This window comes from Bos indicus x Bos taurus, chromosome 20 (assembly GCF_003369695.1).
Source record: "Bos indicus x Bos taurus breed Angus x Brahman F1 hybrid chromosome 20, Bos_hybrid_MaternalHap_v2.0, whole genome shotgun sequence".
Taxonomy (NCBI): domain Eukaryota; kingdom Metazoa; phylum Chordata; class Mammalia; order Artiodactyla; family Bovidae; genus Bos; species Bos indicus x Bos taurus.
Window position 1 is genome coordinate 14,579,893 of NC_040095.1, and position 15,656 is coordinate 14,595,548.

Below are 15,656 nucleotides of genomic sequence, written 5' to 3' on the forward strand. Positions count from 1 at the left end.
TGGTGGCCTTTGCCACACACAGCTGCATCCTGAGTTGACCTGCTGCCACGGCTGGTTTCATTATTTGAGCAAGTGTTTTGAGCACCACTGTGGTATAGGCACAGTGGGGGACACAGTGTCACAGCCTGGTCTTCATAAAACTTAGGTCAAGTAATGCAATGTAATGCACTGCTTAAGAAAGAGGACAAAAGTGATTTAAAAAAAAAAAAAATCCTTATTGAAGTTCCCTTAAACTTAGACCAGAGTTATAGATATGTTAACCTTCTTTCAATTCAAAATAATACTTCAAAGTGTAATCATCTTAAATTGTACCATTAAGTTAGATGGTAAGACATAGATAAACTGTTTAAACCCAGGAAAAAATTGAAATAATAAGCACAACAGCACTGTGAAAGCACAATGCAAGTGCCATTAGAAAATACAGAAAATGTGAAGGTAATTTCTTGGATGATTGATCCAGATAGTGTATTACACAAAAGTAGGGCTCCAACGATTCTGATCATCAAAAAGGACAAGAATGCTCTTTTATTTTTAGGTATAATGCTCATACAGATGTTGTTGTTCAGTCGCTTAATCGTGTCTGACTCTTTGCGACCCCATGGACTGCAGCACACCAGACTTCCCTGTCCTTCACTGTCTCCTGGAGTTTGCTCAGATTCATGTCCATTGAGTCAGTGATGCCATCAAACCATCTCATCCTCTGCTGCCCTCTTCTACAGCATGGCATTTTTTGGGTGGTCCTACTAGTGATTATTACAAAGTATGACTATAAAGTATCAAGGTTAGTTTCCACAAATGATAATGAGCCTCACCTATTTTATGGTCACCTGCTTCAGCTGCTTTTCCATAGCAGTGTGTGTAACCATTCTGTAGGTGACACAATGAAATGTATACTTTGTTACTTAGTGAAATTATGGACTCAGAATTGTTATTAAGGAAAGGACATTGTAACACAATGAAACTCAGTGAAGTTGTGGTTTAGTTCCTAAATCTTGTCGGACTCTTGTGACCCCAGGTTCCTCTGTCTGTGGGATTTCTCAGGCTAGAATACTGGAGTGGCCTGCCATTTCTTCCTCCAGGGGATCTTCCCATCCCAGGGATTGAACCCACGTCTCCTGCGCTGCAGGCAGCTTCTTTACCACTGAGCCACTAGGGAAGCCACTAGTGAAGTTTGTTTTCTTTTGAAACTGCTTTTATCATTCACATTCTTACATTCATGTTAATAATTAACCATTCCCAGTGAAGAGTTACCTGGCAAAAGTGGCAATGTATGTTATTGATGTAGGTAGCGGGAAAACTTTTCTACACCTTGAAGTTCATATGTACGTAAAAATTTTGAATATTTCCATCGCCTCGGGAAGTTTCCTTGTGTCTCTGTCATTTCCCCCTACCCAGCAATCATTGTTTTGTTTTCTTTTGTCCTTTAATTTCTTTTCTTCTAGAGCATATCATGTTTCAGATAGGCTAATAACAATAGTTTCATAGCTGGCAATTGGGAGCTGTAGAAATTACCAATTCCCAACTGATGAAGTATTTTCTTAAGTTTATAACCTCAAAGCAGCAAAAATTTGTTGAGAAGCTCCTAGCCACTCTACACCATGCTAGGCACTAAGTTGTATACAAAATGTAGCATGGCCCAAATCTGGAGAATCTGGCCTTTTTTGCTCCTGTAAGTTCCCTGGGAGGGGAAGGACTCCTTACCACTCAACCTCAGCAGAATTCTAGATTCAGAGGAAACCTGTTAACATATAATAATGCAAGATATAAAGACCTCTACAATTTGCTCCTAAAATCTTCAGTTAATGAAATTTTATTGAAAATCTGCAATATAGCTTCTCTGAAGAATTTGCAAGTGCAATCATTGCCTTTTGTCTACGAATACTTGCATGACAGCAACCCTTCTTACTGTTGGGTTTGGTTTGTTTGAGGGAGGTTTCTTGGTTTGGTTTTTGAGAAAGCAACTCATTCACATGTTTTAAATTTTAGAGATATAAAAGGTCTGTAGTGACATGTCTCTCACCCTTTCCCCCCTGGAGCCAGGACTGCTTTCTTCAGGTAACCAATGTATATCCTTGCAGAGACATTTTTTACATGTCTGTATCTATTGATGTAATGTATATAAAATGTATATTATGTATAACTGTGCAGGGGTTTTCCTTCCTTTTATACAAATGGCAATGTACCGTAAGCACTATTCTATAGTTTACTTTTTTCTTTCAGAGATTATTGCATATCGTTAAGTAAACAACATCCTTATTCTTTTATACCAAAATTGATGACTAGGTTACTTCCACTGTCTTACTATTACAAATATGCTGCAGTGAATAACTTTGTACATAAACCTGTATGCATTTGTGCAGGTAAATTGAGGATTAATTCCCAGATATGGATGTGCTGTATCAAAGGAGTATGTACTTCAGTGGTTCTGATAGATTTTGTCTGCTTACTTTCCATAGAGAGGATACTGATGTATACTTGTACCAGCGATACACATACGTATATTCCCCGCCACACTGTCTTCAACCTTATCAATTTCTGCTGTTCAGATAAGTGAAAATGGAATCCCAGGATAGATTTTAATGTACATTTCATTTATCATGAATAAGGCTGAGCATCTGTCCATATGTTTCAGAGTTGTCTTTATTTCCTTTTCAGTGAACATTCTGTTCAGTTCCTTTGCCCATTTTTTCCCTGGTGGCTATTGGTCTTAATGATCTGGTGGGTTAGAGTAGGGATAACTGCCCTTTGTTGGTACTAGGAATTGCAAATATCTTTTCCCATTTTTTTTAATGTGTATTTTGAGTTTGCTTTTGGTAGTCTTCACCATTCAGATTTTGTTATGTAGCCAGATTTCTGAGTTTTTATTTGATGGCTTTTGGATTGTAGGTCATGATTATTTAATGGCTTTTGGATTGTTGAAACATTTTGAGGGAAGCAGGGTTTATTATTCTCAAAATTTGAAGAGGAGTGGAACAGAGAACAGCATGGGAACCTAAGTGGGGAAATGGAAAACTTGTCAGAGTCAGGGCCTCCCTTACAATCCTGCTGTTCAGTTTGACACAGATCTCGAGTACTGGTATATCAACAGAGTTCTTTATCCAGACAGCAGAAATTGACTTGTTAATTTAGGTAGAAAAGGGAAGATAGGTTCCAGGTAGAAGGTTCAAGAAAGATAGGTTCCCAGAAGATAGGTTCAAGGTTCCAGGTAGAAGCATTTAGTTGGCCAGATAGTCACGAAAATTATAGACAAATGAAGCTTGAAATCTTAATTTAACCAAAGGCTGATGAGGAAATAGCTGATGTGAAATTACTTAGAGTTCTTATTATACTTCCCTTTTGTGTAAAAATTACAACCTTATTAAAGAAGATGAACTGCTCTGAAAAAGTTTCATATTTTATTCATTCTAAAAATATGAGATACTTGAATAATGAGTTTTATCAACATCTTTCATCAAAGATGAGTTAATTTCTAATACGTGCTGAGATGAGATGACTTCAAATCTGTCCATTACAACGTCTTGAGTTTGCTGTAAGACAGATAACGGGGCATTTAGTACAGTTTTATTCAGTGTTATTCAGTGTCTATGGTTTCTATGGTAACAAACTTGACATTGACCTGGATTCTCTGAGCCTTTTTTTCAACATGCAGTTATTTCATAACAGAGAACCTGATTTTATTATTAACCCAATTTCATTTCACAATTCTGCTACAGTGCAGCATATGTGTTTTTACACTCTGCAATAAAACCCACAGGTTTAAGGGGAGAAGAATGAGGTTGGGGCACCACACTCAAAAACTTCATCACTGGTACATAAAAAAATCATAGGAACCTATCTGCACATGTTAATTGGCTAAAAGATACATAAATATTGAAATAAGTAGGGCATTATACCTTTTAAAAGACCTGAAGTTTGCTGTGGAAGTGGAATTCAGAAGAATTGCAGCTTTTGAGTTCTAAAGTAATGGTAGGAAGGTGATAATACAAAACCAGATAGGTATGGATGCTGCTCTCAGCACACGTGGGGTGAACTGAGGTCACTAGAAATGTTTTGAGATGTGCCCATGTGTGTTTTGAGGCTCCAATCAACTGGATGCAGTTTTTTGTATTCATCTAGTCTATTTCATGGACACATTGCACTCCAATTGTTCCTTCTTAGGTGCACTGGAACAAATTTATGTCTCTAAAATCAAGCATTGTAATAGAACTGACTATTTTTATTAGAACAACTCAGTAATGTGTATTTTAGCTGGAAATTAATATTTGACTTTATAATATTAAATAAATGGTTTGAAAATGATCTTTCTTTTAAAATTAGGTATATTATATTGCACTATGTACCTTATTAAATTGGGATATCTCCATTTGAAGGATTTGGAAGTGAAACACCCTTCATTAAGGAAATAGAGTAATACTGTACTGGCCCTTTGATTGATTGATGGGAGCCCTTACTGGAGGTTAACATCAGTTTGAAGTACATATACACCCAGTGAAATATTATTCAGTCATAAAAAGGGATGCTACTCTGGTTTGTGCTACAGTATGGATGAACCATGAAAACTTAATGCTAGATACAATAAGCCAAGCATGAAAGGATAAATATTGTATGATTCCACTTATATAAGATACCTAAAATAGGCAAATGCATAGAGACAGAAAGTAGAACAGAGATTACCAGGGGCTAAAGAGGGAGGGGGATGGACTGTATTGTTTACTGGCTACAGTTACTGTTTGAGATGATAAGAATGAAGTTTTGAAAGTCATATAGTGGTGATGGTTGCATAACATTGTAAATGTATTTAACACCACTGAATTGTACACTTTGAAATGGTGAAGATGATAAATTTTTACATGTATATTATCACAATAAAAATGTTACTTCATCTGATATTTGTATCTTCAACATTACTTGTGGGTACCACTAATTATACAGAGATATTGTAAATACTTATAAACATTGGTCAGACTGAGTATGTGACTAGTTTCCTGTCTCTTGTCAAAATTTGAGTGCCAATTTGAGATGTTCCTTCTAATACCTAGCAATTAAAGTATCTTTCTAAAATTTCACCATTTCCTTTAAGAAAGTTAGAATTTCTTTTTCTTTTAAGGGTAAGCAGAAAAACATTTGTTAACCTGAATGTTTACATATCTATCTAGTCAATTACTTTGTATTTGAGGGATAGGCCAAAGTACCCTGGAATTTCTTCTGCAGTGTTAGAGAATCCTTGAAATGTTGAAACTCTTGACTATCATACTGCATTTCTGTTGTGTTAGAGAAAAATATCTTCTGTTAAGTATTTGTCAAGGAAATTGAGTGAATTAGCTTTTCCAGTTATTTCTAATAATTATAATAATTGAGCAGTACTCTAAGCTAGGTCAGGGGGGATTTGGGGTTTTTTTAAGAAATAAATTCTATTGCAGGTGGTTTTCTCAGCTTTTCCATGTGATGAAATGTTTGTTTTTACTTATCTATATGTCTTCTAAAATGTTATCTAATTGTATTTCAGGTTGCAACAAGGACAGTGTCCGAGCAGGCTGTAAAAAATGTGGCTACCGTAAGTGCATTAAAGAATAGCATTTTGTGCAGTGAATCATTGCTTCTTTGGACCATGTGATTTAGCATCCTGATTTCAGGGCCTTGGGCGTAGTCCTTTAGCTCTGTTATTTGGATCAGTTTTGCAGAAAATTCAGAAATCCCTCTGTACTAAATACACACTTCTATTCCCTGCCATGGACCCAGTGACAGGTGGCTATGTATCTGGTGACTAGCAAAGATGTTATGAAGTACAAGTGGAGTAGATTTAGGGGCTTGGAGAAAATCTATTCCAGAAAAAACTGTATAGATACTTAACCTTTTATTCCTTATCCCTGCAGATACTAGGTGAAGAGGTGATCAGTGGAAACTGTTTATGAAAGGTTTTCCTGTTGATTGAATTAACTCTTTACAAAGGTAAATTTGGTCTGGTGAAACCTTGATTTAAACAGCTCCATTCTGATTAATGAAATGGAGTGGAAAAGTAAACTTCAGCATGTGCAATTATGCAATCTAAATTTGTACTTATGTACTGTAAACAAATATCATTTCTCTACATAAATGTGACAATTCCTAAAGCCTTGATAACAGCTCTCACAGTGGCATTACACTGTTTTCTAAGTTGTTTGGAGAAAATGCAAATGAACCTGGATTGTTGTTGATACTCTAGTTCATAGCAGAGTTATTTTATAACGGAATAAAGATGTTCTTGTATGGGAAAAAATTTTATTTTTTAAATCATGTAATAAGAGAATACTTGGGGTATGAATCTCCAAGAGAAGGGCTTAGAATAAAAGCATGCTGGGAGAACCAAGTCACATGCCTCTAAGCAACAACTGAAACCTGGCTCCGTTGAAGCTTGCTAACTAGCAAAAGTGGGCATGTAAGTATACATATCCTGCATATGAATAAAAACTCCTGAAGAATGTGTTTGCATGCAAGAAATGAGTACAATGACGTCTTTTCTGTTTTTCTAAATTTGCTTATATTTATTTACACTTTATGTCTTTCAATCATTGTTAATTTCATTTCTTTATTTAAGATTTAAGTTTAGGAGTGCATACATAAGGAGTAAGCCCACAGTGAAAAGCAGAGAAGACATACCTGAGTGAGGCTAGTGGTTCTAGGGAGAGGGTAGAGAGGTCACCGAGTGGTCTGTGGGGGAAGGGCACACAGAGGATTAGTCAAGGTTCTGGTAACAGTCTGTTCCCTAAAGTGAGAGGTGCAGCTATTTACTTTATTAATTCTCTTTCAACTGTAAGTATTCATTTTATATACTCTTCTCTAGTCTTCTCTATGTGTGATGCACTTAATAATAAATCTTGTTTGAATGTTTACATTAAAATTAAATTTTTATTTAATTAATTCAATTCAATTTTATTTTATTTTATTATTCAATTAAATTTGAATTTTTACATTAAAATTAAGGAAGTTCTCTATATATAAATGCTATATTTACTTCAAAATCTAGAATGGATTTCCCAGTCTGTCTACTAATATCAGTTCGTCTACTTGGACCTCTTTTAACTTAAGACTTGTAGGAAAGCTTAAAGTAAAGAGCTAGTCTGAGCCAGGTTCCAACAGTTTTAGTGGATGGGGGTGCTGTACAGCCGCAGAGGGCTGAATGGGAGTGTGTGTTAGTTGCTCAGTTGTATCCAACTCTTTGCGATCCCATGGAATGTAGCCTGTCAGGCTCCTCTGTCCATGGAATTGTCCAGGCAAGAATACAGGAGTTGGGTAGCCATTATCTTATCCAGATTCCTTCGACCTAGGAATCGAACCTGAGTCTCCCACATTGCAGGCAAATTCTTTATCATCTGAGCCACCAGGGAAGCCCAAAGGGGAGCCTAGGGGACTGCTACTTAGAAGCAGTGATAAGAAGTGGGGAGCATGCTAATAATACCGAGGTAAGCTGTAGAGAGGCATCTTCAGGGAAGAGCCAGCTATCCCTTTAAAAAGTGGTAGAGGGAGCATTCTGAGCACAGTTGGTCCACAAGGGATTGCGTGTTTCAGCAGCTGTCATAAAACGATTGGGGGATACAGGGGTGATGATTAGTTAAGTCAGAGGAACAGAAAGAGCAATGTATGGATGAGACTTCAGGAAAGTTACAGGAATACAGAGGCCTATACTTTGGGTAGGAATAAAAATAATAGGGATGCGAAGTTTGGGGGGAATTAGCTGGGTTTAAGAATTCAGAAGTTTATAATGTAGCTCTTATGTTTTCAAAACTCAGGACCTAAGATAGAGACAGAGCTTGGTTAAATTCACTGCATTTCATTGCTAAAACAACCCTGTGAGGTAGGTAGATTTCATAGTCCCAAGAGGTGGCTAGGTGGTAAAGAATCTGCCTGCAAAGCAGGAGATGTAAGTTATATGCCCAGGTCAGGAAGATCCCCTGGAGAAGGAAATGGCAACCCTCTCCAGTATTCTTGCCTGGAAAATCCCATGGACAGAGGAGCCGGGCAGGTCACAGTCCATGGGATCATGAAGTCAGAGATGACTTAGTGATTGAGCACACACACACTTTTAGGAATACTCAAAACCATTGGTCTGGCACCTAGGTATAGCTTTTACACAGCTGGCAATAACTAGCTGTGTGACTTTGGGCAAGTTACTTAACCACCCTGTGATTCAGTTGCCTGTCTGTAAAATGAGATTACAGTACTTATTTCCATAGACTTGTAAAGATGCAAGTTCTAGATCTATGCTTTGCCATAGTTGTTCTTTAAAAATCAAGAGGATTACTCTGTTGTTAAGTAGGAAGACTGGGAATTGAAATCTGGCTATTTGTAAGACTTTATACTATGCCATGGTATTTTTTTGCCCATTCAAAACAATTGTGGTAAAACACATAAAACATAATTTGCCATTTTAATTCCTTTTAAGTGTACAATTCAGTGGTGCTAATTACATTCCCAGTATTGTACAACCATCACTCTCAAGTACAATGCTTGTTCATCACACCAAACAAAAACTCTATAAATATCAAGCACTATCTCCCCACTCCTCCCTTCTGCCAGATTCTGGTAACCTCTAATCTGCTTTCTATTTCTATAAATTTGGTCATTCTATATATTTCATGTAAGTGGAATCATATATTTGTCCTTTTGTGTCTGGCTTATTTGACTCAGCCTAATGTTTTCAAAGTTTGTTCATGTTGTAGCAGATACCATAACTTAATTCCTCCTTATGACTGAATGATATTTCATTGTCTAGATATACCGCATTTTCTTAATTCATTTATCTATTGATAGACACTTGGGTTATTTTTACCTTTTGGCTATTGTGAATAATGAGCAGTGAATATTAAGGTGTACACATCTGTTTGAGTCCCTGCTTTCGATTCTCTGGGTATATAACTAGGAGTGGGACGCTGGGTCGTGTATGTTGAGCTTCTTGAGTTGCCAAACTGTTTTCCACAGCAGCTCCATCATTTTATATTCCCACCAGAAATATATCAATATAAGAGTTTCAGTCTCTCCACATTGTTGCCAATATTTATTTTCCTTTTTCCTATTATTTTTGAATTGTAGCCATCTCAGTAGATGTGATGTGGTAGCTCATGATTTTCATTTGCATTTCTCGAATGACTAATTATGTTCTGTATTTTTTCATGGTCTTATTGGCCATTTGTATGTCTTCTTTGGAGAAATGTCTATTCAGTTTCTTAGCCCATTTTTTATTGGAGTTGTCTTTTTGTTCTTGAGTTGTGGGAATTGTATATATACTAAATGCTAAACCCTATCAAATATATAATTTGCAAATCTTCTTTTCCATTCTGTAGGTTGTCTTTTCACTTTCATAATTTCTTTGCACAAATGTTTTAAAATTTGATAAAATCCAACTCACCAGTTTTATCTTTTGTTATTTTGCTGTTAGTGTTTTACATGTAAGAATCCATTGCCAAATCCATGTTAAAGAAGACTTACCCCATGCTTTCTTCTAAGACTTTTATGCTTTTAGTTCTTATATTGTAATGGTCTTTGATCCATTTTGAGTCAGTTTTTGCATATGACGTGAGGTGAGGAATTCAACTTCATTATTTTGCATGTGGAAATCCTGTTCTCGTAGCACTGTCTGTTGAAGAGACTATTCTTTCCCCACTGAATAGACCTAACAATTTTGTCAAAAAGCAATTGGCTATATACGTGTGGGTTTATTTCTGGACTACTGCATTGGTTTATGTGACTATCCTTATGACTATAGATCACCTTGTTTTGATTTCTATAGCTTTGTGGTAAGTTTTGAAATCAGGAAATATGAGTCTTCCACCTCTATTCTTTTTCAGATTTTTTGGCTATTCAAGGCCTCTGGTATTTTTTTATAAATTTAAGGGTCTGTTTTTCCATTACTGAATAAGCCCCATTACTTTTCGCAATCAGCTGGAACACGCACAAGCTGGAATCAAGATTGCCGGGAGAAATATCAATAACCTCAGATATGCAGATGACACCACCCTTATGGCAGAAAGTGAAGAAGAACTAAAAAGCCTCTTGATGAAAGTGAAAGAGGAGAGTGAAAAAGTTGGCTTAAAGCTCAACATTCAGAAAACGAAGATCATGGCATCCAGTCCCATCGCTTCATGGCAAATAGATGGGGAAAGAGTGGAAACAGTATCAGACTTTGTTTTTTGGGGCTCCAAAATCACTGCAGATGGTGATTGCAGCCATGAAGTTAAAAGACTCTTGCTCCTTGGAAGGAAAGTTATGACCAACCTAGGCAGCATATTAAAAAGAAGAGACATTACTTTGCCAACAGAGGTCCGTCTAGTCAAGGCTATGGTTTTTCCAGTGGTCATGTATGGATGCGAGAGTTGGACTGTGAAGAAAGCTGAGTGCCAAAGAATTGATGCTTTTGAAGTGTGTTGGAGAAGACTCTTGAGAGTCCCTTGGACTGCAAGGAGATCCAACCAGTCCATCCTAAAGGAGATCAGTCCTGGGTGTTCATTGGACGGACTGATGCAAAAGCTGAAACTCTAGTACTTTGGCGACCTCATGTGAAGAGTTGACTCATTGGAAAAGACCCTGATGCTGGGAGGGATTGGGGGCAAGAAGAGAAGGGGACGACAGAGGATGAGATGGCTGGATGGTATCACCGACTCAATGGACTTGAGTTTGGGTAAACTCCGGGAGTTGGTGATGGACAGGGAAGCCTGGCATGCTGCAATTCATGGGGTCACAAAGAGTCAGACACAACTGAGCGACTGAACTGAACTGAGATGTTATAACTTTGAAATGTCTCTACATATCTGTGGTCAAAATTTATGTTTCTGATCATCTCTGATCGTCATCATTGTCTCCTGAGAGTCTATTTAGAAAAGAACTCATAAGAACTATATTTTGGAGTTAATTTCTTAAGTTTGTTCACTTATGTTCCCCAACTGGAAAAAAAAAAAGGAAATTTTTTTTGTAGCTTCATAAGCAGTGTGTGAACAGTATGAAAAGACAAAATGATAGGATACTGAAAGAGAAACTCCCTAGGTCAGTAGGTGCCCAATATGCTACTGGAGATCAGTGGAGAAATAACTCCAGAAAGAATGAAGGGATGGAGCCAAAGCAAAAAGAATACCCAGCTGTGGATATGACTGGTGATAGAAGCAAGGTCCGATGCTGTAAAGAGCAATATTGCATAGGTACCTGGAATGTCAGGTCCATGAATCAAGGCAAATTGGAAGTGGTCAAACAAGAGATGGCAAGAGTGAATGTCGACATTCTAGGAATCAGCGATCTGAAATGGACTGGAATGGGTGAATTTAACTCAGATATATCTACTACTGCGGGCAGGAAACCCTCAGAAGAAAAGGAGTAGCCATGATGGTCGACAAAAGAGTCGGAAATGCAGTACTTGGATGCAATCTCAAAAACGACAGAATGATCTCTGTTCGTTTCCAAGGCAAACCATTCAGTATCACAGTAATCCAAATCTATGCCCCAACCAGTAACTCTGAAGAAGCTGAAGTTGAACGGTTCCATGAAGACCTACAAGACCTTTTAGAACTAACATCCAAAAAAGATGTCCTTTTCATTATAGGGGACTGGAATGCAAAAGTAGGAAGTCAAACACCTGGAGTAACAGGGAAATTTGGTCTTGGAATACGGAATGAAGCAGGGTAAAGACGAATAGAGTTTTGCCAAGAAAATGCACTGGTCATAGCGAACACCCTCTTCCAACAGCACAAGAGAAGGCTCTATACATGGACATCACCAGATGGTCAACACCAAAATCAGATTGATTATATTCTTTGCAGCCAAAGATGGAGAAGCTCTATACAGTCAGGAAAAACAAGACCAGGAGCTGACTGTGGCTCAGATCATGAAGTCCTTATTGCCAAATTCAGACTTAAATTGAAGAAAGTGTGGAAAACCACTGACCTAAATCAAATCCCTTATGATTATACAGTGGAAGTGAGAAATAGATTTAAGGGCCTAGATCTGATAGATAAAGTGCCTGATGAACTATGGAATGAAGTTCATGACATTGATAGGAGACAGGGATCAAGACCATCCCCATGGAAAAGAAATGCAAAAAAAGCAAAATGGCTGTCTGGGGAGGCCTTACAAATAGCTGTGAAAAGAAGAGAAGCGAAAAGCAAAGGAACAAAGGAAAGATATAAACATCTGAATGCAGAGTTCCAAAGAATAGCAAAAAGAGATAAGAAAACCTTCCTCAGCGATCAATGCAAAGAAATAGAGGAAAACAACAGAATGGGAAAGACTAGAGATCTCTTCAAGAAAATCAGAAATACCAAAGGAACATTTCATGCAAAGATGGGCTCGATAAAGGACAGAAATGGTATGGACCTAACAGAAGCAGAAGATATTAAGAAGAGATGGCAAGAGTACACAGAAGAACTGTACAAAAAAGATCTTCACGACCCAGATAATCACGATGGTGTGATCACTGACCTAGAGCCAGACATACTGGAATGTGAAGTCAAGTGGGCCTTAAAAAGCATCACTACGAACAAAGCTAGTGGAGGTGATGGAATTCCAGTTGAGCTATTCCAAATCCTGAAAGATGATGCTGTGAAAGTGCTGCACTCAATATGCCAGCAAATTTGGAAAACTCAGCAGTGGCCACAGGACTGAAAAGGTCAGTTTTCATTCCAATTCCAAAGAAAGGCAATGCCAAAGAATACTCAAACTACTGCACAATTGTACTCATCTCACACGCTAGTAAAGTAATGCTCAAAATTCTCCAAGCCAGGCTTCAGCAATATGTGAACTGTGAACTTCCTGATGTTCAAGCTGGTTTTAGAAAAGGCAGAGGAACCACAGATCAAATTGCCAACATCCGCTGGATCATGGAAAAAGCAAGAGAATTCCAGAAAAACATCTATTTCTGCTTTATTGACTATGCCAAAGCCTTTGACTGTGTGGATCACAATAAACTGTGGAAAATTCTGAAAGAGATGGGAATACCAGACCACCTGATCGGCCTCCTGAGAAATCTGTATGCAGGTCAGGAAGCAACAGTTAGAACTGGACATGACCAACAGACTGGTTCCAAATAGGAAAAGGAGTATGTCAAGGCTGTATATTGTCACCCTGTTTATTTAACTTATATGCAGAGTACATCATGAGAAACGCCGGACTGGAAGAAACACAAGCTGGAATCAAGATTGCCGGGAGAAATATCAATAACATCAGATATGCAGATGACACCACCCTTATGGCAGAAAGTGAAGAGGAACTAAAAAGCCTCTTGATGAAAGTGAAAGTGGAGAGTGAAAAAGGTTGGCTTAAAGCTCAACATTCAGAAAACGAAGATCATGGCATCCGGTCCCATTACTTCATGGGAAATAGATGGGGAAACGGTGTCAGACTTTATTTTTCTGGGCTCCAAAATCACTGCAGATGGTGACTGCAGCCATGAAATTAGAAGATGCTTACTCCTTGGAAGGAAAGTTATGACCAACGTAGATAGCATATTGAAAAGCAGAGACATTACTTTGCCAACAAAGGTCTGTCTAGTCAAGGCTATGGTTTTTCCTGTGGTCATGTATGGGTGTGAGAGTTGGACTGTGAAGAAGGCTGAGCGCCGAAGAATTGATGCTTTTGAACTGTGGTGTTGGAGAATACGAGAGTCCCTTGGACTGCAAGGAGATCCAACCTGTCCATTCTGAAGGAGATCAGCCCTGGGATTTTTTTGGAAGGACTGATGCTAAAGCTGAAACTCCAGTACTTTGGCCACCTCATGTGAAGAGTTGACTCATTGGAAAAGACTCTGATGCTGGGAGGGATTGGGGGCAGAAGGAGAAGGGGACGACAGAGGATGAGATGGCTGGTTGGCATCACTGACTTAATGGATGTGAGTCTCAGTGAACTCCAGGAGTTGGTGATGGACAGGGAGGCCTGGCATGCTGTGATTCATGGGGTCGGAAAGAGTCGGACATGACTGAGCGAATGATCTGATCTGAAGCAGTGTGTTGTCTTATCAGTTTAGGGTCAGTTTCATTAAAGCAAGGCCAAAAAAGGATGTGAGACAGACTGCTGCCAGTGTGGTTATTATTTAAGTAGTTTATTTATATTAAATAATAATGACAGTGTAAGGTGTTTGGATGCCAAGCTAGTTTAAGTAAAAGAAAAATTGTATCATCAGAAATTCTGATCAAAATGGCCAACTAAACCAACATAGAAAGTCCTCTGTTTGGCTCCAAACACAGAGAGATGCTGGAGAAAAATATAGTAACAACAAAAATAAAAATAAGCTAGCTCAAAAGAATAAAAGGAAAATTGCCACATGTTAGAAAGGAAAAGGTGCTCAAAGCCAGAGTAGGGAATGATAGCTGAAAACAATGAGGTTCACAGGCCTCCTGGGTAGACTTTTATGGAATACGGAATGAAGCTTTAGACTCCTGCAGGATCACAGCATGGCTGGAGTGAAGCCTGTTGGTTAAAGCCAGACTGCTCAAAAAAGCAGTGAAGTGGGAATTACAGAAGTTCCATTTACTGTCTAGGGGAAGTGATGAGAAAGTTTACTGTGTTTAACTTCCTATAAAACAATAATTAGAGGAAAAGGAATAATTCAGAAATGACAGCCCAAGCTTACGTCATCTGTAGGTATGAGGAGTAAATTTACACTGCCTCCAATGAGGCAGAAACTAGCTTTCCAAGCTAAGAAATTAATGTGAAAAGGTAGTCTGTTATCACGTTAAAAAAGTAAGTCCAGCTGCATGTCATTATTAGTGAAACTACTTAGAAAACTGAAAACTACATAGAAAATTTCAAAATAAAGGGATGGAGGAAAAAGAGCAAATAGATATTAGGTTGAATATTGTTGATATTCAACAGTTTTACTCATGCAAATGGTAATTTCATATGATTTAACTAATAATAACCAAAAGAGCAACTGGTACAGCAATTATAATACTAGACTTTTGAGGCAAGAGCAGTTCTAATCAACCAAGAAGATAAAATAATGATTTTGACTATACCTATTAATATAATCTCAAAACATGTATAGCAAAATCTATTACAAGGGAAAATGGACAAATATATAGTGATAAAGGTACTTAAAAATTATACTATCAGAAATTATTACACAAGAAAGTAAGATGGAGGTTTGAAAACAAAATAAACATAAAAGCCTCTCTTCAACAAATAGTGATATATTCTTTTAAAACACATTCCAAGTTTTCCCCCAGATTTACTACAAGATAGGCCATAAAAGAAATCTTAGCAAATACTGAAACACTGATACCATACAGGCAAACACTAAAACACTGATTTACCTTACAGATACTCTCTGATAACAGTGTAACACATTGAGAAATCAGCAAAAGCATAATCTGAAAGCTCTGTATGTTTGGAAACCAAAAAGAACATTTCTGAATGATTCATTTGGAAGGAAATCAAAACCAAGAAAATTTGTTTCCAGCAGTATGGCAGGCTGGACCCTACTGTAAACAACTAAGAAACTAGTATAAAATATGCAGTACATATTAGATATATTAGTATGCTAGGAGAAAATACAGAATTCATGAATACTTAGAGACTAGCAACCAAAGGAAGCAGAAAGTCTAGGAGGTGTTGAGGGTATTTGCTGAACCCAGGGTTCTTGAACTTCTATTTTTGTGTATTGACTGAGTTCAGGGAATAAGGCAAGGCTCAGGACCCAGCCC

The 15,656-nt window shown here is 37.8% G+C and overlaps 1 protein-coding gene across 2 annotated transcripts in view; it reads left to right on the plus strand.

Moving 5' to 3' along the window:
* Nucleotides 1–15,656, plus strand: part of SREK1IP1 (SREK1 interacting protein 1) — a 41,345-nt gene that overhangs the window by 3,934 nt on the left and 21,755 nt on the right. The window contains exon 2 of one of the 2 annotated variants that reach the window (XM_027520265.1): nt 5,507–5,554. The exons of the other annotated variant lie outside the window; for it this stretch is intronic. Coding sequence (XP_027376066.1) covers nt 5,507–5,554 — 48 coding nt within the window. The remainder of the gene's footprint in view (nt 1–5,506; nt 5,555–15,656) is intronic. 2 annotated transcript variants of the gene reach the window in all.